This window comes from Equus quagga, chromosome 13 (genome assembly GCF_021613505.1).
Source record: "Equus quagga isolate Etosha38 chromosome 13, UCLA_HA_Equagga_1.0, whole genome shotgun sequence".
Classification (NCBI taxonomy): domain Eukaryota; kingdom Metazoa; phylum Chordata; class Mammalia; order Perissodactyla; family Equidae; genus Equus; species Equus quagga.
Window position 1 is genome coordinate 18783052 of NC_060279.1, and position 24733 is coordinate 18807784.

Below are 24733 nucleotides of genomic sequence, written 5' to 3' on the forward strand. Positions count from 1 at the left end.
GAGGTTAGTGTTACTTTTGATGACAATATTGAAAGGACAACTGATTTTATTAAATATAAGTAAACTCAAAACAAACTCGTTACCAATACTGACACTGAATTACTAACTCTAACTGCACTCTGAGGGCCCTCGGCACTGGCTGAGCTGTGGAACTGCTCCATGTATGTTTGTGTGTCCATGCCTTAAGATGTCCCCCAAGTTTACTCCCTTGAGGCAAAATGAAAACGAAAGGGAAGACAGAGTGGTGGAAAAATTTTACAACACATCAAGGTATAAAGATATGCAAGGTGATGCTAAAAATTCAAATTCAAACTAGACTAGAATATTTACATATTTTATTAAATCTTTACAATCAGTAATTATAATCAAATACACAATTATATACAAGGATTATATACATTTTGCCCAGACTTTTACATCACAGTACATAGTTTCCCTTAGAAATATTGTAGACATTTATCACCAAACAATAAAATCCAACAACAGTAGTGTTACAGCACCTGTTAGTACAGACATCTTTTTCATAAATTACATCATAAGAAAATATACGGCTGTAAATTGGGCTTTTAAAAATGTCTTTTATAAAATCTGAACATACAATATTTCATTCACAGAATGTTTTTTTTTTTTTTTCTATGTTCTGACTGAAGCCTTGTGCATAAAACGACCGGTTGGAATATTTACTAAACCCACCCCCTCTAAGATTGTAACATCTACTGAATTACTTATGCTGAGCTTTCTTTATGATGAATTTGGCATGGGGTTTGGTGAGAGAACAAATGCTGGTTTTACTATAAAAAGGGCTGTGTGGGGGTAATTTAAATTAAAAAGTTCTCAAGAGAGTAATTATATTAGAGAAGTTAAAATCAGAGAGTGCACAATTTTTTATTTTACTCTAATACTGTGAAGAAAAAGGGAAAAGTAGAATGTCAAAATATAATTTGTTCTGAAACAATAATTGTCTTCTTCTGGGAAGCCTATTAAAAGTTAAAAAGGAAAAAGAAAACCTACCCAACCAAATATCCCATCCAAACATACCCGGTAAATTACAATTCTTTCACACCTAAACCTTGATGGGAAAAGTATTGCAAGTTAGGGGATATCGTTTCAATGGACTCTCCTAAACAGAAAAAACTATAGCTATTTTTAGTAGGTAAACAAGTTAAGTTTTAAAACTTGAAAATACCTGAATTGAATACTTACTCTAATATCTTTTAACTTTCAGAGAAAATCCTTACTTGATTCCAGGTTTGTAAACATTGTATAAATCCTTCTTAGTCAAACAATTTTATGGCTGTGGTGATCACTTCAGCTCTATTTCTATGCAGTCAACATTTAACTGAGGTAGACCAGATGTTTCTAAAATTCAGGGTCTCATACAATCCCCTGAATCTTTAGGAAGTAAATAAAACGTCTATAAAAAGTATTTAAAAACAAAACATAAAAAAAACCCTAATGCTGTTGGAATCTTTTAATGAACTCAAAAACAACTTCGTGGCAGTATGTCGAATAAGAATGTAGCGTCAATTACAATGTTGGAGTTCTGAAGCTGAACGTTATACCTTCTCTTCTTAACCGGGGAAAAATCAAGTATAATTCCTTCTGGGGGCTAAGTATAATTTGCTACGTTTCTTTCTTTCTTCTTTTAAGGATTCACTTCTCTAAACAAGTGAACTACTTTCCTCCTAGACCTCAATGAATGGCCACAGCTCCCCCTAATGGCCAAGGCAGGGAGAGCGGCAGTAAACTGGCTTTCCTCATATGCCGCAAGACCTTTGCTGGAAAAAAAACTAAGTCATTTTGATAACTTAGAAAAGTTAGTTTTAGACAACAAATAACAAAATCAAATCAATGTACATAAGGCTTCTGTAATCAAAGTTTTAGAGGAACATCTGCTCCTTTTCTCCATGCCCCAGTCCTATAAATCAAGGCAAGTCAAGTCATTAAGCTTCAGCTATTTTGGCAGCTTTGCAATTAAGACGAACAAAGCTCTATGGCTATCCTTCTGTATACGGTACGTATTATAGTTCTATCTTCTCACACCAAATTTCACATGCAGGGAGACTAAAAACAGCCATTTTGGAGTCAGGTTTAATTGAGGGCCAATAAAGATTTTGTATACTACTCTTTTCCCCCCTAAAGTGAATTCTCTATTAGATTTATTACTCACTGACCCAGTTTAGTTTAGCTGGAATTTTTGAAAGCAGCTATTTATCCCCTTATAAAAGAATATGTTTACCTGGGATCTAAGACATACTGTACATGAATATACATAACTACAATACAGCACAGCTGTTCTTCTAACAGCTTCATATAGAGTTTAAGTTCATCAGTACCTCAACTGTGTTTTCAGAAAAGATTATGTAACGTCATGGTAAAGAGAAAGGAAATTAAGTTTCACAAATATTCCTTTAGAACTCATTCAGGTAAGTTTAAAAAAATAAATAAAATGAATAAAGCCATGATTTCAACTACAGGGCTGTCTACCAATACAACAATAAAGTTTTTAAAACTTAAATGTGGCCAGCACCAGACTGCCACAAAAAAAAAAAGAAGAAAAAACATTTCTCATTAAGCTATATGGCTATATGTTAGTTGCTACTGTGTAAGTTTTTTTAACACAAGTTACCATAGATTAATTTTCAAGTCCATATCAGAAGGAATATTTGTTAAAAAAAAAAAAGCAAACTTAAAAATAACCATGATTCAACAGAAAATGTGACAGACTCCTTAGGTGCAACTTCAGAAACCATAGTTCCAAAGGAGAAAAAATAGTAGTTATCCCAGGATTTTTAGATCACTACCACAGTTTTATCATGGCTCCCTAAGATAGAAAAATGGAACAAAATGTATTCAGCTATTGGCGATATGGGCCTTGTGGCTCAAATTGCATACTAAACATGGGATGGAGTAAGGCTGATGGCTAGAGGTAATCACCTCTAAGAGAAATGAACTGGAAAAGATTTATAATTTACCCTACAAGGATATAGCCTTAAGTTCCAAGTCAGAGTAGTCACAGCTTCCTTATGGAAGGCCCAGTGGCAAGTTCACACTACAATATTATAGTTTCTCCTTGCCCCATTTTTCAAAAGCATTAAGTAACCAATTTCCACAATATATTATGTGACCTTTTTACCTGGTCCCAATGATTAGTCTTTATGCTGAGAACTCACTGAGAAAGTACATTGGCTTCACCTTTGGTTTAAATGAAAAGGACGTTGTTAAGAGGGAAAAAAATCAAGTCATCTTGATCATTTGTTACACAACGAAGCAAGTGAAAGTGATGAGCAAAGACTGTTTTCTCCATGAACGCATTTGCCTCATGACCACTTGGGTCACTTCAAGGGTTTTTGTGAAGGCAGCATAACCAGAATGCCCACAGTACTCATATGTTTTCCCAAAAGAGCCTCTAGCCCCGAAACCAAGCAAGCAGAGCTTCCTTTAACTGGAAAGCTATACAAATTCCTATTCCCCACCCCACCATTAACTGAATGTGTTTCTCGTCTATCCAGAGACTGCTGAACTCTGGTTCCTAGGAACATCCAGTAACCTCTTCCTGGCCTGAGGCGCTGCAGGGCGGGCAATGCTGTCACTGGAGGGGGGGACTGTGGGTCTCCATTTTTGATGGGACAGTTTTAAGCAAGGTCAATTCTAACACAGCATGCTCCAGATTCCTATGAGAACTAACTAGCCCAGTCAGAACGTGGCTGCTCATCACCATACTTAAAGCCTCCCATTAGAGAGCCTGCTTAGCATTAGGTGTCTCTTAACCACAGTTTACCTTTTCTTTTTAATTACCTACCACTGGACTCTTCAGTGAGTCATAGTTCATCCTTCTCCATCATTTCAAACGCTTCTATATCTTCATTCCAGTCTGCTAATATGGAGTCGATAGGCTGGACCTTTTTACCCCAGCTAACATTAGGACTGGAATCTTCCTCAGTTTCTGATTGTTCTTGAAGTTGGTTATCTAAATCTGTACATTCACCATCAAGACTTGTGGTCTCATGGTTTTCTGCGGGATTAGAATTCTGTTCGGAAGGAGACACGCTTGCAGCATTGTCTGTATCTGCTGGAGAAAGTGATTCTGGGTGAGAGTTTAGAGAACTTTCCTCAAGAGACTCTTGATCAATCAAATCAACCTCCTGAGAAATTGATGTCATCTGTTCAGCACTCTGATTCTGAGAATCATTTTCAGAAGATGGTTGTTCTTCATTTTCCATTTCAGGATCTGTACATGAAAAAGCAAACAAACTTCATGCAACTTTCCTCCTCAAAAAGTTTACAGTAGTTCCCTTATCTGCAGTTTCGCTTTCCATGGTTTCAATTACCCGCAGTCAACTACAGCCCGACAATATTAAATGGAAAATTCCAGAAGTAAATACTTCATAAGTTTTAAATTTCACACCTCTCTAAGCAGTGTGATGAAATCTCACTCCGTCCCACCCAGGACATGAGCCACCCCTTTGTCCCTCGTAGCCACACGGTACACACTACCCGCCCCTGAGTCACTTCGTAGCCGTCTGGGTCATCAGACCCACTGTCTGGTATCACAGTGCTGTGTTCAAGTGACCCTTATCTGACTTAACAATCGCCCCAAAGCACAAGAGTAGTGACGTAGGCAATTCAGATATGCCAAAGAGAAGGTGTAAAGTGCTTCCTTTAAGTGAAAAGGTGAAAGTTCTTGACTTAATAAGGAAAGAAAAAAAGTCATATGCTGAGGTTACTAACATCTATGGTAACTTTTATTACAATATATTGTTAGAATTGTTCTAATTTATTACTAGTTATTATCATTAACCTCTATTTTATTATTAATTATTGTTATTAATACTTAATTTATAAAATAAACTTTATCATGGGTATGTATAGGAAAAAACATAGATTACATAGGGTTTGGTCCCATCTGGTTTCAGGCATCCACTGGGGGTCTCAGAATGTATCCCCCACAGAAAAGGGGTGACTACTACTGTATAGCACACTTTCCAAAGCATACTGGTTTTTTGCAATAAAATGAAGAAATAAAAATGAAAGAAAATCAAGTTAATGCAGAACAGTGAACATTAACAGTGAAGAGTAAAAGATTGCCTTATAATAATGCAATCTCATTTTTCTATATATTCATTTTGCAAAATGCAACATTAGAAAATAAATGTTGTTCCAAACCGAAAGGAACGGCTCTAATAACTGATAAAAATGCCCTCCTGGGCACATGTGTGGTGATGGATGGTAACTGGTCTTTGGGTGGTGAACCAGATGTAGTCTACACAGAAACCAAAATTTGATGTACACCTGAAATTCATGTTATAAATCAATGTTACTTCAATAAAAAAAATTTTTTTAATTGCCCTCAATGGGATTAGTAAATGCCAAGAAATATACTAAACAAGAATACTATTAAAACGTAGATAAATTTGTATTGTATGTCAAATGTATTAATTATCTAAATTCAGGAAAGCTTCCACATGAGAACATACTAAATAGAATAAATTTTAAATGGCACATATCACTGCTATTTTTTTTGAAAAGTAAAATTCCCACTCAGTAAGCCATGAAAAAGCAGCTAACACAAAATTTTGGATGATTTAAGGGTATTAATGCGACTGACTAAACAAAATATTTTCATAAAGACAAGATTATTTACAAAATTTCTATTTCAGTACTGTAGGTCTATGAATCACAAGATATAATCATTCTACAATCCACTAGAAGGCTGAATAGTAGGCTAAACCTCTCGTAATGAACACACGAGGAAACCACTAGAGGCATTTCATTTCAGGTTCCTACACGGAAGTCTTAAACAGCATCGATGCCACATGCTGCATCCCCCTCCGTGTGTGCAGTCACTCAGCAACATCTCCTGAGTGTCCTCTGTGTGGCAGGCACTGTGCAAGAGGCTAGGGATAAAATGAGGCAAAAACACACACCAGACCTGCCCTTATGGATCTTATAGTCCCGTTGGGGAAAATGACATTTATAAATAATCACACGAAATAAATGGAAAACTCTAGCTGTAACATGTGTCATGGGGATAGGAAAGAATAAGAGTTAAGAGTTCCCTTCAGAAAGTGACACTTGAGCTGAGATTTAAAAGATCAGTAGAGTTAGTCAAAGAAGGAAGAGAAGATGGACCTATTATAAAACCAGGAAAACTGAAGGAAATGCAGGCATGCAGGAAGGTACAGGTGGGTGTGTATACACAGGATTATCTGGCCACGGAAGTCTTCAGTTCTTAGTGGTGAGCGTGTGTATGGAGGAGGGAGTGAGGGAGAGGGGGAGTCCCCACACATTCTTCCCTCCAAGCTGTGGAAAGGGCACATTTTTATTTTGAGGAAGATTCGCCCTGAGCTCACATCCGGACCCATCTTCCTCTGCTTTACATGTGGGATGCCTGCCACAGCATGGCTTGATAAGCGGTGGGTGGGTCTGTACCTGGAATCCGAACTGGAGAACCTGGGCTGATGAAGCGGAACACAGGAACTTAACCAGTACACCACCAGGCCAGCCCCAAGGCACATTTTAATTTGACAATTGGGGAAACCATGATGGGGCCCAAAGAAGAGAAAGTAGGGAGCTGGCTGCTTATAAAATTCCTTTATGCTAGCCTACCCTGGGCTCCAGGGAGAACAAAAAGAAAAACCTACAAGCTTCTTTCTAGATTGTATTAACCTAGTTTAGAAGGATAGGAAAGGGTGCGGGGCTGTTTCATCTAATAATAAAGATGGTGCTTTTGGCAAAAAATTACCCCAGGATTACATTTTATACTATATTATTTTGGAAACCTAGCTAATACAATAGAATAAGAAAGCAGAATAGTCAAGGTAAATAGAGGAAAAGGAAAGATCAAATTCTTTTTTCAGATTTTCTTGTATACTTAAACTCAAAGCAACTCAATTTTTAAAAACACTATTAGGATAAGAGAATTTGATAAGGAGGGTAAAAATAAGATAAATAGGCAAGTACCAAAACCCCTCTGTAGCAACAATAACTGGTTAGAAATAAAATTAAGTATCCTTTTCATAAGAAAAATAAAAGCCAAAAAACATAGAATTAAATTTATTATGAAAGGTACAAGGCCCATAATACTTAATACTATAAAGTCTTAATGAAACCATAAAATTGGGGCTGGCCCTGTGGCTGAGTGGTTAAGTTTGCACGCTCTGCTTTGGCAGCCCAGGGTTCACTGGGGTTTGCATCCTGGGCATGGACCTACACACCATTCATCAAGCCATGCTGTGGCAGCGTCCCACACAGAAGAACTAGAAGGCCTTACAACTAGGATATACGACTATGTACTGGGGCTTTGGGGAGAAAATAAAAAAAAAGAAAAGAAAACACAAAACAATATTCCTGGATGGAAAGTCTTAATATTTAACAAAATTTTCCTATTTATATGTAAGGCATGCAATTATACAACTCCAAAATGAATCCCATTGCTACGTCCCTTTGTTTTCTCTTGGGACCAGAGAGAATTATTTTTAAATTTCTATGGAAGAATGTATGTCAAAGAGAAGTCAAGAAATTCTGAAAAGAATTAGCAAGAAAAGAGTTGCCTTATCAGGCATTAAAACTTATTCAAAAGAACAAACTGTTTTATCAGTAGCATAGCACTGAAATAAAGAAATAGATTAGTAAAAGAGAAGAGCAAGTTTAGAAACAGATCAAATATATAGGAATATTTGATTTATAGCAAAGAGCTCCCAATCAAGAAAGTAAAAACGGCGGTTGAAGTATCAAAAAGGACGGAGTTAGTGTCCGCCACATGCTACACACATCTTCATTCTAAGGTGCCTCTTGGCACCAGTATGCAGTATCATAGCCCTAAGAGCATAGTAACTACATCATTAACTCCAGGAATGGTGTATCGGAAAACACAGGAAGCAAAAAAAAAAAAAAAAAAAGGATGGAGAAAATATCAAGATACAAAGAAAAGAAAATTATTAAGTTTTTTTTTGTTTGTTTGTTTGTTTTTTGGAGGAAGATTAGCCCTCAGCTAACTACTGCCAGTCCTCCTCTTTTTGCTGAGGAAGCCTGGCTCTGAGCTAACATCCGTGCCCATCTTCCTCCAGTTTATACGTGGGACGCCTACCACAGCATGGCTGCCAAGCAGTGCCATGTCCGCACCTGGGATCCGAACCAGCGAACCCCGGGCCGCCGAGAAGCGGAACGTGCGAACTTAACCGCTGCGCCACCGGGCCGGCCCCGAAAATTATTAAGTTTTAATAATAAAAGGACAAGGGAACTTTGGCAAAGACTTAGAGACTAGATGTTCTACAATCACTCATTGTACAACCATCATTTACTGAAGCCAAGGAATACAGAGATGAGAAGCAAGAAAAGAAGTATAATGTGATATAAATGTCAAAGTAGAACTATGTTACAAAGACGCCCTCAAATTTTACCTATGAGAGTAAGGGAAAATTTCTAAAGAAGGTGGCATCTAAACTGGTATTTAGGATAGCTAAATATTCTCAAAAAGGAAAAAGGCCATGGGAGTGGGGATAGAGATTGGTAAGGCATTTCCAGAAACAGGGAAGAGATGTGTAAATGCAAAAACACCTGAGAAAACATGCCATGCTGGAGAGGGGGTGGGAGGTATCAATTCTGCAGTTAGAATGTTTCAGATGCTCCCTTCCCAGCAAAGCGGCCATCTGCAGGCACACTAGACTTTCCTCCTCAGAATCGAATCCCTTCCAAAGGCAACCTAAGTTCTACAGTTCAACTTCAGGACGGATTCACCACGCTCAAGTTCAGTGGGGACAGGCTGGGGAAAAGGAACACTGCCAGACAAATCTTGAGCGGTTCAAATCAGGGGACCTTTCCTTTCTTCCCCTCATTTTCTCTGCTTCTTTACCAGATAGACACAAATACAGGAGTCCTGAAAAGATCTGTCTATAGCTCTCAAGGCGCTACAGGCCTACACTGTAAATTGCAAGCACGATACTGTATTGAAACTTTAAAATGTGATTTTTTTCCCTTGAGAAATACTAATGAGAAAAGGAAACTGATTCTTAATTGTAAACTGTTTCAATCTGGATCTAAAGGTAACAACACAGTGTCTTTTGCTTGTGGGCACAGGGTTGGCATTATTATTCAGTACCTTTATAAACTCAAAATTTTGGAAAGATGGGGACACACGAGCGACATGATATTAAAACTTCTGTGGATAACTTAACTTTTAGAAGCTGACTGGTTTGACCTGAGGAAGCAGTGTTTCCACTTGATAAATTACTGAAGCTTTATGTCTGAAGAATGCGTAATAAGACATCTGAACATTTTTGCTAGCAGATAGGACTGTCACAGATATTTCTACATCAATGGCTGGGAATTACCATCAGAATAAGGAGGTGGGAGTGGAAGTGGGGGCTGGTTCTAGGCTTCTATTTTCTGTATTAATATGTAGGAAGAATTGCTCAATCAAAATTTTCTGATTATAAGGGAAATATGCATTTGTGGAATGAGATTTTTAGAAAGGGCAATCTGAAGGACATTTTATTGATCAGATTTTAAGGATGCTATTATCTGGTGTGCCTATATAATCCTACCTGGGACCCTCGATGGTACAATATGGCCAGATACATAGCTGGGAGATAAAAAGAGCTGCCTGGGTCTTGTTCCGTCTTTCTCAAAGTGCAGCTGATCAGTTACCTGGGATGCTTGTTTAAGATTTCAGATTCTGATGCTTCAGAGAGTCTGATTCAATATTCTGGAGTAGGACTCAGGAATCTACACTTTTAACAAGTACGTCAGCTGATTCTGATGCAGAAGAGAAACACTGGTGCATACAATAACAGCCAAGGACAAATTAATGATAACCTCTGCAGACATTAACTTCTAAGGATATTTTCCTAAGTGAATAAAGTAGCTGACTTAATAAAACTATTATCATTGATTTCTGTTACACTGATAAATAGTAACACATACCATAACTTGTTGCTGATTTACTTAACACAGCTGTACAGTTCTTGAAAGAGCTACACAAAAAGGGGAGTTTTTCAAGACTTTTTGCCAAAAGATCACTCTTTAATAAATCAGTTCAATAAATTTATAGGCTATCAAAACTTTTAAAAATATATAATTTAAATAAAGCCCTTTTAGTGCAAGTCCTTAAGGGGATATGATCTTTTTCTGGGTAGTAGTAGTAGAATTTATCTTTTCTCATATCCTTTCTCTGGTATGAGACAACAACAATGTTGTTGTCCTTAGTGCCACTGAGTCAGTTCTGACTCTGAGCGACCCTGTGGAGAGCAGAGCAGAACCCTGCCCGGTCTTTTCGCACCATCCTCTCACCTCCTGCACTACATCAGACAATGCTCTGCGGCTATTCATACGTTTTTATGGCCAATTTTTCGGAAGTGAGTGGCCAGATCCTTCCTCCTAGTCTGTCTTAGTCTGGAAGCTCCGCTGAAACCTGTCCCCCAGGGGTGACCCAGCTGGTATTTGAAATAGTGGTGGCACAGCTTTCAGCTCCACAGCAACATGCAGCCGCCACAGTATGTCAACTGACAGACGGGTGGTACGGTTCCCTGACCAGGAAATGAACCTGGGCTGCGGCAGTGAGAGCAGCAAAGCTTAACCACTAGACCATGAATGGGAAGCACATGCTTTACCATAATCTCATAGTCCTAACCCCATGTACCCCTACACACACACGAGTTTTTAAAACAAATTGATATTTTAAATATTTTACATCGTATTCAAATAAAAAGTGATCAAAAGTGATACATGCCAAAACAACAATGTCTTTGTTAGAGTGACTCTTGCATGGACATGGACTAGTGAATTCATCTGTTACATGGGATATTTAATTCATAGGATTTGTTACGACAGGATCAATAAAGAATTATTATCATGGGACAGCTGACTAGACAAGAAAATCTTACTATATTAAACCAGATGTTATCATGGTTTCTACTGAAACAAAATTATATATACATATATATGTGTATGCACATGTGTGTTTATATATGGATATATACACATACACACATAACATATATATAATTTAAAGCTTATTAATACAAGATACTTACTACTATTAATAATGTAGCTTGGAATCATTTTACCTTTTAATATTGCTGCTGAAATCCCAATGGTAGCACAGAATGGGGGGGAAAAAGCAAAGGCATTAAAGAGTTATATGGAATAATAATTTGCCTGCGTTTGGTGTGCCTAAAGGCATACATGTAGGGAGAAAGATCTGGATGTAGAAAAAGGGCTCCGAAAAAAAATCAGGTATATAGGAGGATTTAAGAAGATTAGAAATCCTTTCTACTCTGTTCTGTTTCCATCTATACATCCTTATACACGCACATTTTACTCACTCCATTGCTCTTAAATAGTTATTTGAAAGAATCTCAAAGAAAAAAGCAATACAAGAAGACCAAACACTGATTTGGCTTGCACTAGATTGTTGCTAAACTTTTTTTTTTTTACTGTTCCGCCTGCAAGTTATACTGAATATATACAGCTTCCTACATATCTCTCAAAGAAACAACCCAGGGGATTCAATCACCCTGTACAAATTACACAGCTTTATCCATTTCAGCGGGACGGGGGAGGACAGCTCTCTCGACAGGTGTCTCCAGTGGATTAGGAGGACTACTACCATCAGCAGGATCACAGGCTACGTCCGACAGCTCACATTCCCTCGTCTCTCCCCTATCCCTTGGTGTGAAACTAAAAGAACTCTAATAAGACCTTGCATTTATACAGCAATTTGGATTTCAAAGAGCTTTCAAATTACTAACAAACATTTTGGCCCAGAGAGGACTATACACTCTCCTAAATTAAGGCATGTTATCTTGTTCTTCAGCCATCAGCCATTTGTAATTCTTGAAATTTATAAATACCTATGTGATAAACTTAGATCGCAGTGGAGAAAAGCTGCGAGATTTCTATTGTCTTCACCAAGACAGTGGTCATTTGATTATAGGTGGCCTGGTGAATCCCAACTGTATACAATACCATTCTATACAATCTCTCTTTATTCTTTATAAAAGAAATATAGGAGGTAGTATCAGTGAAATTGAATGGTGAACATCTGTGATGTTAAAATTTCTCTCAGTGTAATCTCTTGTATTTTTATCACTGGGCAGAATCATAGTAAAAACGGTAACTTACATATAAAAATATAATTCTAAAAATATCCTAACTCAGCAAACAAAGCAAAATAAAAGCATTACTACTCTTCTTTCCAAAAGAAAATTTTGAAACCATCTTCTAAAAATTTTCCTTATTTTCCCAGTGAACCAAAAATAAATTGTGTAACTCATTTTTATTATCAAGCTAGTAAAATTAATGCTAAGCTGCATAAAAACAAATTATTTTTTACCCTTACCTCGATCTTTCGCCTTGTCAGAAAGGAGCACTTCCACCTCCTCATACTCCCGGATGGCATCCAATATGATACTTCCCTCTTTGCTGAATAAGAAGAGCATGGGGATCTTGATGTCATCTGTGTCCTTCCCGTCGCCTGCCATCTGGAACAGAGGGGCTGTATCACTGCTGCTCCCCTCATTGTCATCTAGTCAGAAAATGGTACAGCGAACAGAAAAACATTCATCCATTAAAAAGCTCTATCTACCAATCTTTACTGCTTTTTAACTGTTGGCAGCATTAATTTTATGCATCAAGACCCATAAAAACAAATATACATTTTGGGCCCACTAATTCTACTCCTAGAAATTTGTCTTGAGGACATAATTCAAAAGAAGCCAAATGATCCATGCCCAAAGAAGTTTACTGGAGTGCTATTTATAACTGTGAACAACTCTAATCTATTATAAGTAAATTATAAAGAACTACTTGATGGGACACACAGAAAAACAGAATATTATTATTACATGAAAAAAGTAGAACACAGAATTCTATGATTACGACTGTAAAAATTTCATATCTTTATGAAAAAGCCTAGAAGTGAAAAATTCAAAGACTTGGATTATAATGACGGAGCTGAGAATTAAATTTTAAATGTTTTAAGATTTCTTCTAATGGCATTATATTGTTCTACCACACTACAAATAGATAGTTCATTTTTATGTACTGTTCACAGAGAATAATTATGACTATAGCGGTTTCTGCTGTATAAGTTGAATTAAACACTATTGTTATTTTACACTGGTTAAATAATAGTAGCAGGACTGCTAAATACTGTTTTACCGGCAATGCCAGTCATGTCCACCGCTAATCTCACACTCCAGTTTCCCTGGCGAGCCTGCCTGTCCCTTCTCAGAGAGCTTGCTCTGACAGACCCTCCAAGTGGAGAATACCACGGAGGACCCACTCTCTCAGCAATAACTAAGACAAATGATTAGACAAAAGATGGCTGCCTGACCCTCAGTCTCCCTGGGGGAGCTGGAAGTGGCACACAGAAAGACTGTGCCAGTTAGCAGTGGGTAGTGGTCCAGTTACGTGACAGATTCACGGCTGAGGCTGCAATTTTAGAATGGCCATTTTGGAACTGACAAGCAAAGAGGAAGCAGGCTGGTGAGAAGCTGAAGAACGAAGCAGAATTGCAAAGAGATGCAGAGAAGAGAGTCTAGGAGGACCCAGAGCCAGAGACAGAGAGATGTGAAAGATGCTAGCTATCATGGTTCCCAGTGATTTTCAGTTCCCACGTCTACTTCCTTAGAACATTCAGTTGCTTTTCTTGCCCTTGGGTTCAATGAAAATAATCTATTTCCACATAGCAAACAAACCTCCCTTCTTAAACCAGCTTAAATAAATTATTGTCTCTTGCAGCCAAATGATTTCTAAGATAATTTGTACTTCTAGTACTCACAATACAAAACAACTAAGTCCTAATTTGCTCATTTATATACAATTAAAGCCAGTAAAAACCAAACAAAATGCTTCATCGGAAAGAAAAGTTAGAGGAAAGAAGTTACAACACAAGAAAGTTTCTTTCCTCTATATTTTCTTATCCACGGTACTGGGTGTTTTTACCACTCACCCCCACTTCAGCTTCACACTTGACCCCTAAAACTCACACTGGCATTAATATACAGAAAGGCAAATCTAGACTTTCCAAAAAGATATGAAATACAGAGAAATTATTAAGAGAGTCACTGAATTACCTATCCATTATGTTGTCTAGTGCAGTAAAAATAATACAAAAAACTCCTTGATAAAACTTTGGGAAATAAAAGGAAAAATCCTAAAAATTCTCTCTTCCTAGTCAACACAATGATGCAGAGGATTACTTACCAATAACAATGCCACCAATGGCTCCAGCATTCTGGATATTGCGTGCCTTTTCTGCAAACATGCACTGTCCCCTTTGTATCAGAGCAATTTTCCCCATCACTGCCTCAGGGTTAGTGAGCTCGGAACAACCATTGTATGGTTTACTGCTTGCAACAAATCCTCTTGTCTGTCAGAAATAAAAGTCGCTTCAATATTCTTTTATCTTCACAAATCACTGTCTAGTCATTAAAATTCAGTATCTAGAGCTTTAAGTAGAACTCATTTCTTTTCTAAGGATATCGAATATATTTTTAGCATAAATTTTTCTTTTGAACATTTTATATATCATAGTACCCAACCAATGTTGCTACTGTGCTTTGCAGGCTATAGAGAATTTTTACATAAATTACTAAATCTGATCTTTATAATGACTCAGTGAAATAATACAGATAATATTTCCATTTTACATATGAGGAAACTGAGGCTCAGGTTGCATAATTTTCTCAAAGACCAGTGTTAGTAAGTGGTAAAGTTAGAACCTGTGGGTAGGTTCACTAGATAGCCAGACCCACACTTCAAACAGCTGGGAACCATTTTTAACTATCGGTGGTACCCAGAAAAGTTTCTGAAAGAGGAAAAAATTGGATTTAGTCTACAAGAATATGCAAGAAGTTGTTCTTCCTAGGGAAATTAAATCCACTAGAGAACTGATTTTAAAGATGTTTTAATATCCCTTTCTCTCTCAGAATGTAAACTCCATGAGTGCATCGATCTTAATTGGTTTTGTGAACCGACAGATAGCAAACACCTAAAATAGTGTCTAGAATATAGCAGGCACTTAATAAATAGTTGTGAATGGATGAATCAATCTATAAACCTACATAGCTTTAAAATACACACTAGAAAAAGTCTAAATTAGAGGCAACAGAGTTAAAAGAGCATTGGCTCTAGGTTATCGGGAGACTTGGTTCTGAACCAAGCTCTGCAACTGATGACTTGGATGAACCTGTGAACTGTTATTCTAACTAAGACGATGGACTAGCTCAGTGGTCTTCCAAGTCTGCTCAGTGGGACCAACCTCAGCGTCGGATGCTCTCCAGCCACCTAGGCTGGATCTCGGCTTTCAGCTGTTTCTCTGCATTAAGCCTCTGAGTTAGATTTTTGATCAAATAAAGGTCCTAGTAGTTGTTAAAGTCTGAAAATCATTTTTCGATAAATTAAAGGTAATAAATTAGAGAAGAGACCAAGAATTGGACAGTATCTGAATAATATTTGAAGTAAAATTCTATAAGCGTATTATCTACAAATTACGAAAAAATTTTCAGGATATGCTTCTAACTTTAATCCGTTTAAATCTGGGAGATGGAATATTTATGTTTTTTAAATAAATTAAAACTACTAAAATTAGAAAAGAGACTAAGAAGCTAGATAACATTTAAACAATATTTTAAATTCAGTTTCAACAAAGATATTTTAAGCGCACACACCTCTTTATGTTTAGACAGATCTAGCCCAAACTGGGCTGGCCCAGCAGTCAATACTACCCTGCCGAAAAACGGGTGGGAGACAATTTGCACAGCTCGCGGAGGCAGCTGCTGTTCTTTCTGTTGCTGACTTGACAGTTCGATCATCTCCTGCATGAACCTCAACCCATCTTCAGCATCAATTGAACTGGCAGCCTAGGAAAGAAACAAGTGAATTTTATCCTTTCTTTCGGGAAACTTTCAACTTTTTTGATTTCTTACATACTATTGCACTATATGGTCTTCTACTCTAAAATTTCTACTTTCAGTTTGGGTCCCTACCAAATATTTATGGTCTCACTCGTCCTCAAAAGTATTACTTCTGGAAATATTTTCTGAAAATAACATCTGTAACTTTTATTAACGTCTCTTTCACTGCTCTATAAACCACTGTTGATACAAATTGAGAATTGGACTTCCACCAAGTGCACAAACGCTCACTTTGTTTGTTTTCTCCACTGTTTCCCTTTTAAGAAATAAATCTCATATGTGACCCATACTTCCCTTCTTTGAAATTATGAACGACCAACCAGATTTAACTCAAAACATAATATCAGGCACCTATAATGTCCCAGCACTTGACCAGGTAATGGAGAGACAGTCTTTTACTCAAGAAGTTTGCATCGGGAGGAGAGAGACATGTAAAATTAGCCGTGATCAAATTTCTCAAGTGGGAAAGGAGACCTGGAGCACACGCGACGGAATGATCGATTCTGCCAGTGTGGATCTGGGAAAAATTGAGACTGACACTTGAACTGAGTCTTAACAGACCAAAAGCTGAAGAATGCCCGACTACAATAGAAAAAAGATGGATTCTTGACACTTTACCGAAAAAGTCAGTGGGACTTGGTAAGAGTTAGTGGGTAGAGAGAGATTGAAGATAGTGTTTAACTGAGATGGAGAACAAAGAGGAGGAGAGATGGACTAAAGAGAGAATTAATTCCGGTTTGGGCAGATTGAGACTAAGATGCAGAAATGTACGACAAGCAGATTACAGTTGGGTTTAAGAGTAAAGTTAGGAATCAGGGTTACATATGTCTATCTAAGAAACCATGTGTACAAAAGATGATAGCTGAGCTTCTAGCAATAGATGAGACTGCTGGAGAAGAGTTTGGAGAGAAAAGAGCATGATACAGATCCTTTGGCAGTGCCTACACTGAGTGATTGTGACAAGAAAGGAGAGTCACAAGGGAATGTACAAAACAATGAACAGAGAAGTGGAAAGATGTATGTTGCTGGAATGCCCTGGAAGCCAAGAAAGGGACATGTTCTAAAAAGGGGTCAGTCAACAGTTACAGAAAAATACAATCATATAAAGATTAAGAGGCCACTGGGTAGCAATTATATCGCTGGTGGCCTAAGTGAAAGCAATGTCATTAGAGACACCACTCCCACTACTGGGAGTGATGGGGAGTTAAACATAAGGAAGCAGGCAGAATATTGTTTAAGGAAGCATGGATGTGGCAAGAATAGAGATGAGACAGAAATCTGAAGGGAAGGTGAGGTTGTGGGAAGATTGAATTTGAGATTAAGGGATAGCTGAATAAGGTTTTAGGTTGAAATTATTTAGCAAACTATGTAGTTTTCTCAGAATTAATGTAGTAATAAGGTGAATAATTTAAAGGCCTCATGTTATGAACACTTTTAAAGCAAAAATAAAAAAAAATTTCCCAAAAGGGCATGTCATCTTTCCTAGACAGATACCAATAAATGCAAATTTTGATTTCTATAATAAATGAACTACTTAGATTCAGTCGCTCTTTGGAACCTGAAATAATATAGAACATAGAGATATAAATATTAAAAAGAATTAGCTTTTAAGATTATGTTTTAATCAAAATAATGGAAAGACAAGGGACTGAAAAACAGAAAACTTCGAGTTGAGTCTTATATTAGACTATATTAACTTAAGCAAACTACCCAACCGATTTGTGATTGAATTGATTTATACTATGAAGGGGTTGAATTAGGTGCTTTTCCAAAATACTTCTAAATCCTAAAATTCTGATTTTCCAACTTTAAACCAAACATGAAAAGTTTATATATATATATATTTATTTATATATTTTTTTTTTTTTTTTGGGGGGGGGGAAGATTAGCCCTGAGCTAACATCTGCTGCCAATCCTCCTCTTTTTGCTGAGGAAGACTGGCCCTGAGTTAACATCCGTGCCCATCTTCCTTTATTTTATGTGGGATGCCTGCCACAGCATGGCTTGACAAGCAATTCACAGGTCCACACTCAGGATCTGAACCCGCAAACCCTGGGCTGCCAAAACGGAACGTGGGAACTTAACCGCTGTGCCCCTGGGCCAGCCCCCAAACATGAGAAGTTTTTAAAAAGCCAAATGTCGTTATCTTATTAAAGCTAATGAGACCGAAAGGGCAGAGGTGGTATCTAATTAGTATAGCAATGTCTTACTTGGATTGCGTGTTGAACCAACTGGACTCTCCCATCTTTGAGGTGAATCAAACTCACCCCCATCTTCTTCAAGATCTCTAAATGCTCAGGGTTGGTGGCCATGAAATCTCTGGCTCTCAGAGGGGGTTTAGCTCCACTCCTGAAACTCTCCTCTCTGCTAAAAGTAATTATAGGCAAGGCTTAAAAACTACAAACCAGAACTGGGGAAAACATAAGGCAAATAAAAATAATGTTAGATGTTTGCAAAATTGCCAGTTTTAGAACTGGCGAAAATGAAATAATTATAAATACTTATCTGCCTACATACAACTTAGGTTATTAATAAGTGGTATAGCTTTCTATTTAGAGCTTAAATATAATATTTTACAGTTACAAAAGCATGTATATTATCTATAAATCAGTATTAGTCAACAACATTATAACCATTTGAAAGTACAGAACAGGTTTACTTAGGGATTCGTTACTATCGATTTCTTCCTTGAAAAATAGATTTTTCTCAGAATTTTAAAAGCAAAACAATACTTATATCAGTGGATATTTACTTAAAAAATATACTTTTTTAATTTCCTAGTAGTGGCCTTTCTAATGTAACTATTTGGAAGAAAATGAACTCATTAAGGCAAAAAATTTTACTTAACAACCAAGAATAAGTACCTGATCAAAAAATAAAATCAAACAAAACAAAAACCTCTATTTTTACTACAAAGAAACTTGGTAAGAGGAAAATATTTTCTACACATATAAGACATGGAAATATTTGATGAAACTATTCTGCGTAGAATGAGCTACAAAAGTTAAATGATTATATGCTGTCCATTGACTAGTATGACTCAGTTCATTAAACAAAAGACACATAGAAGATCTCCATAATAATAAAGACATTATTGCAGAATAAACTTTGCTTTCTAACTTTACCAACTAGTAATTTTTATTTTAATCAGTGATAACTACATATGCAATACTTTTCGTCTAAGTGAATGTCTTCTTGGCTGTTATATGTTCCTTATGCTGTCATTTACCAAGAATTAACTTTGATATTAAAAATAAAATAAGAATCTCACACTCTGATGATGCCTCTGGGACAGCTCTTATCCACCACATTTTTCAAGGGTTCCCGAATGCTCTGAGCGTACAATGGGTCATTAGGGAAGAGAATCTGAGTATTCGGACAAGTCCAGTCAAAATTACTGTCATCCAGTTCTGTATATTCTGAAGTCTACAACATAAAGAAATGTTATGTAAATAAAATTACTATTTTATTTAACATTATAATTTGCTTAAAGGAAACACTAAATGAAATGTAAGTATATATGGAATGCAATAAAAGAAAACAAAATAAGAAAACATCAAATGTACGTTTCCTCCTACCACACTATATTTATTGAATTCTAGTCATGGATTACCTTTCACTCAGAAAAATAAAACAAACACATAGAAGTGAAAAAGAAAATAAGACATTTAATTCAAAAACATAACCTACTGTGTTCTTCTTAGACATGCTTTGATTTGTAGTGGAAAGCCAAAGAGGTAACAGATGAGCCTCTGTTGTAAAGATGTAATCCTCTATGTCAAAAATAATGTCTTCTTTATCGGCAAATAACAGGTACAGATATTTAAACATTTCAGCCAAGAAGAAAGAATCCATTCTAAAACAAAAGGTCACAAATAAATCTAAGGACATAAAAATATCCAAATGCCAACTATCTGAGAGCCATAGAGTCAAGGTCAATAAACCTGTCTACACCAATTTATATGTGCAAAGAACTACAGAATGTATCTATCCCCTGGTGGTAATAACCTTGACTCCAAACATATTCCAAGGAAATGAAAAAGATCAGAGGGTGCACTAAATTTTGTCAACACTGCAGATAAGATTTTCCTATTGGCCTTCCAACAAGGGAGGGTTTTCCATTTCTTCTACAGAGAACCAAGAGCAGGGAGGTAATGCAGGCGAACTTCACTACTGAGAACCATAGAAGAATCTTTAACTAACATTAATTGAACTGGATAAAGTAATACAATTTTGACATAGTTTATTATGCAGCCATTTAAGTGATAAACAAGAAGGCTTTAAAGGTAAAGGAAATCATTTACAAAAGTTACATGAAAAAAATACAACACAAAATCACATGGACTATGATTCTAACTTTGTAAATATTTAAATACCTGCCAAGAAGGGAACATGGAGAAATAAAGAGGATAAAAATATATGTGACTTTATAAATGATTTAATGTTAAAATGTTTTAATAAACATTTTAAAGGAAAGCTTTAATAAAATTTAAAGTGGCAGAAAAAGAGCACAGCTGTTAGACGGAGATGTAGGAACATGAAATTTAGTTAAATTTACTGCCTCCCAAAGTGTCCCAGGTTTTTGCAGAAATAACTTGTAGTTTACTGGACAGTCTATATAGTTTCACACCTCTGGCCAAGCACAATTCCTGGCACACAGTAGGCACTCAATAAACATTTACTAAATCAAATGCAAGTTTAAACAGCATTACTAACGACTGAACTGGAGAGGCAGTGGAACACAGTGGTAAAGAACATGGTCCTTGGAAATACAAAAGCCCTTCCACTGACTAGCTGTGTGACCGTGGAGCCATCAGGACTGTGAGCTTCAGTTTATTCTTCTGTAAAGGACATAATAACATCACACACCTAACATTGGGGTGAAGACTAAATGAGATACTACATGTCCCTTATTTAGCAGAGCACCTGGCATACGTATGAGTTAAAAAACAGAGCTGTCATTATTTTTCCTACACATAAATGATGTTTTATTTTGGAACAACAACTCACCCGTGATGTTTCAGAACTTTTTCGAACGTTTCGGATGTTAATCTTTATACAATAGATAAAATACTTCTGTCAATTTGCAATACACTTATGATAATTTAACATTTTCTGGAGGACTAACAGTTACTATCATGAGGAAATGCTACCTTGAGAACTGTAGACTCAAGAGCAAGATGCCGATTTTTGGCAAATTCTGGAACTGATTATGAAACAGATGATTTGTAAACATTTAGAAACGAATAGAGACATGGTAAAATCACTACATATGAACTGGGGAAAGCTAGCAAGTTGGGTATCATATCATCTAGTTTGTATTAAAAAACCATAAATTTATACACAAATGCAAACATATAGGCCTTAAAAATGTCTGGAAGACTGTCAAATTGCCAACAGTGGATATCTTAGGGTAGGCAAGTAGGAAAAGTGTCTCAGAAGATTTTCACATTCTTTTTGCCATTTAAATTCCTTCCAGTGATCATCTCTTGTTAGGAAAATACAGATATTTCCAGTTTGAAAATTGTGTGTGTAGGTGGGGTGTGTGCGTGTGTATGTGTGGGGTGGAGGGGGGAGGCGGACGCTGGTGAGCCAGAGGACAGCAGTGGTGGATCTGTAGGTCTATAGGGGGATTAGCAATCAAATGTGAAGAGCCTGTAACTGAAAGCTCTCAATGCCACGCCAGGAGGCACTGGTTGTGGTCCTATCCCAAACTCTTCCCAACAATTTAGATGGAAATTTTTTAAAGCATGCTTATCAAAACTGCAGATCAGCGAAAATAGGTAGTTTAGCTAATAAAGTAGATGACTGAGATGAGATTCAAGATCTCTTTTTGGTCTAGAAACACAAAAAACCCCAACAAAATGAATTTTGCTGGGATAAGTATAAAGTTGTAAAGTTTACACTAAGAAAACCCAGCTGCTCAAGGGCAAGGTGGAGAACACTCATTTGTCAGCAGGCCACAGTTAAGTATCTCAGGTTAATTGGCCACAAGTTCACTGTGAGTCGAACACAATAAAGCTGCTAAAAAATTGAAAACACATCTAATAACACAGTATGATGAAGATTAGTAGTTCTCAACCTTTTGTCCAGCCAATGCATCTGAGAAGTACACTGCTGCCATGAGGAACACTAACTCAATGAAGCAGTAACCCTCAACTGGGGAGAGGGTTTAAGCCCATTAAGCCCTCAGAAAACTAGCTCTCTCGGCCTAAAGTTAGATGTTAACAGCGCTGTTGTGTTAGGCACGTCTTGAGCATGGTTAATTCTGGACATGATATTTTAAGAGACACTCTATATACTGGAATACAATCAGAATAGGGCAAAGGCAGTGGTAAAAGGTCTACAAACAACGTCACATAAGGAATATTTGGTTGGGGTGGGGAAGAAGGATGTTAAATTTAGAAAAGTGGAACTCTCTAAACAGAGTAAAACATGTCTTCCTCTGTAATTCCTCAACCTGTTACTCCTCTTTCCATTATAGTGAGTATTGCAAGGTTGTGATTATTTCTTTATACACCTATCTTCCTCACTAACTAAAGGTCATGGGAGAGCAGGGAGTGGTTCCAATATCTCTTTCTATCCTCACACCTAAGTGCAATGCCTGGCATACAGTAGGTGCCTAATTATTGTTCCTCCAATGAGTTGCCAGTATAGCATGGTGGTCAAGAGCCCATCTGCCTTGATTAGAATTCTGACTTAATGATTAGACTTACTGATTGTCTGACCTTGGACAAGTTCCCTAACCTCTCTGTGCCTTGGTGTCTTCATCTATAAAATGAAGATTATAACAGAAACTACACTTCAAAGGGTTGTTGTCAGGATCAAATGGGCTAAATATAGAAAGTGCTTGATTAGAAGAGTGCCTGGCATGCAGGAAGCAGTCAATAAATGTTAAGATAAATGCACAGCCTACCTGCTTTTATTTCTTGCTGTTGTGTGCATGCCTGCTTCCAAAAACCTATCCATTTCTCATCAGCTGTGGTCAGCAAAAGAGGTTCCAACCTAATCAACCATTATCTAAACACCCGAGTGAAAGACTAAAGGACAACTCCACGACTAGATGATGAGTGCTGTGTTTCACCTGCCTCTAGTCTCTCTGCCTGAAACTCTTTTTACTACTTTCTTCTTTCTAATTCTTGCCCATCCTTCAGGATACAGGATCTTCCAGAAATCTTTCAGTGACCATCGCATTCCAACTTGTGTTTCATGTCCCTTTACTATGTTTCACAGCACTTACACAATGTTTTAAAGTCTACTTATCTGCCTGTCCTCAGTAATTTAATGACGGAAAAGACACGTCTTCATATCTTTAATCCTCAAAAACTAGTATAACTCTAGCACATAAGACACATCATAAATACTGGTGGAATGAACATTTGCTAAGCAAGCAAGGAAACAAACAAGATTTAGTGTTCATTTAGAGATGTGCTGCTATGTTCTGGACAGATAAAATAACCAGATAAGTGATCTCAGAATAACTGGAATGTTAGTGAATATCATATTAACCAAAGCATGCTTTTTATAGCGTGAGTATTTCATGTCATCTACATCTATCCAGTATCCAGTGAAACAGAAACTGCCATTGGTCTTCCCCAGCCCTCCAAATCAGCAACAGAATAAGAATACACACATTAACCATGATGTTGCTTTGAGGAATACTTCACTGAAAATGAATCATAATCCAGATCATTCATCACCATCTTGATAAATTTTAACATTTTACATAATATAAAAAACTATTAACAAAGAAAAAACCCCCAAGCTTCCTAATACTCTTAAACCCAAGGTTCTGATATTTAACAATCATTTATTCATCTATTTAAAAATCATTTGAGCACCTACTATATGCCAGGCACTATGATAAAAATACAAACTTTTCAAACAATTTTAACTGAGCCTGTTAAAGAGAGATTAAAAATAAACACAATGAACTAAGGTTTGCATCTTCAAATACCCTTTGTAAAAAGCATTAAGCTTATCTGAATTCTAACTAATTGTCATATTTCATGTTGTTTCACAGTTACCCTGAGGAAAGGGGATGTTAGGAATCATTTTACCTGTCCTCATGACTTCCAGTACGCACATCCTTCATGGCAGCAAATCCGCAAGGCACTCTAGCATATTTATTTAAATTTTCAATAAGTGTTTTCCCTACTTCAAGGTAGTAAGGATCTCCTGTAGCCTATTAAAAAGGAGAATATATGTATACATATATATAGCTGAAATATTACCATATACCCATTCATTTATCAAATATTTATTGAGTACCTACTAAGTGCCAGGCATTGTATGAGGCACTGGAACACAGTCACGCAGGACCTAGCTCTGAAAACAGACCATGGATCTGCTTTATGGAATTTTTTAAACACACAGTTGAAAAGTTGTCCAACTGTACATCTCAGCCCTTAGATTAAATTTCTAATGCCCAGAAAGGTTGCCTGATTGAAGGGAGGCAAGAGTCATGCTTTAGGAAGCAGCTCTAAAATATAAATTTCTCTTTAAAGAAAGGTTCACATAAATATTTTGAAAAGGCATAAAACTTAGATGTCAATTCTTGCATCTTTTAATAATTCTATGGACTAGATGAATAAGAACTGTGATATAGCCAACCATTTTAATATTAAAAAAGGACTTTAAAAACCCAATTACTGGGGCCGGCCTGGTGGTGCAGCAGTTAAGTTCGCACGTTCCACTTCTCAGCAGCCCGGGGTTCGCTGGTTCAGATCCCAGGTGGGGATGTGGCACAGCTTGGCAAAAGCCATGCCGTGGTAGGCGTCCCACGTACAAAGCAGAGGAAGATGAGCATGGAT

General features: G+C 37.0%; 1 protein-coding gene across 5 annotated transcripts in view; it reads right to left on the bottom strand.

The window, feature by feature from the left end:
• Window positions 1-318: 318 nt before the first annotated feature.
• Window positions 319-24733, bottom strand: part of EDEM3 (ER degradation enhancing alpha-mannosidase like protein 3) — a 64154-nt gene continuing 39739 nt past the window's right edge. For 2 of the 5 annotated variants that reach the window (XM_046682303.1, XM_046682307.1), the window contains 8 exons: window positions 23981-24105; window positions 19611-19776; window positions 19192-19346; window positions 18131-18287; window positions 15675-15866; window positions 14209-14374; window positions 12341-12526; window positions 319-4231 (listed from right to left, as the gene is read on the bottom strand). In XM_046682303.1, coding sequence (XP_046538259.1) covers window positions 3822-4231; window positions 12341-12526; window positions 14209-14374; window positions 15675-15866; window positions 18131-18287; window positions 19192-19346; window positions 19611-19776; window positions 23981-24105 — 1557 coding nt within the window. In that variant the 3' untranslated portion in view covers window positions 319-3821. The remainder of the gene's footprint in view (window positions 4232-12340; window positions 12527-14208; window positions 14375-15674; window positions 15867-18130; window positions 18288-19191; window positions 19347-19610; window positions 19777-23980; window positions 24106-24733) is intronic. The other 3 variants (XM_046682306.1, XM_046682304.1, XM_046682305.1) reach the window with 3 other exon arrangements.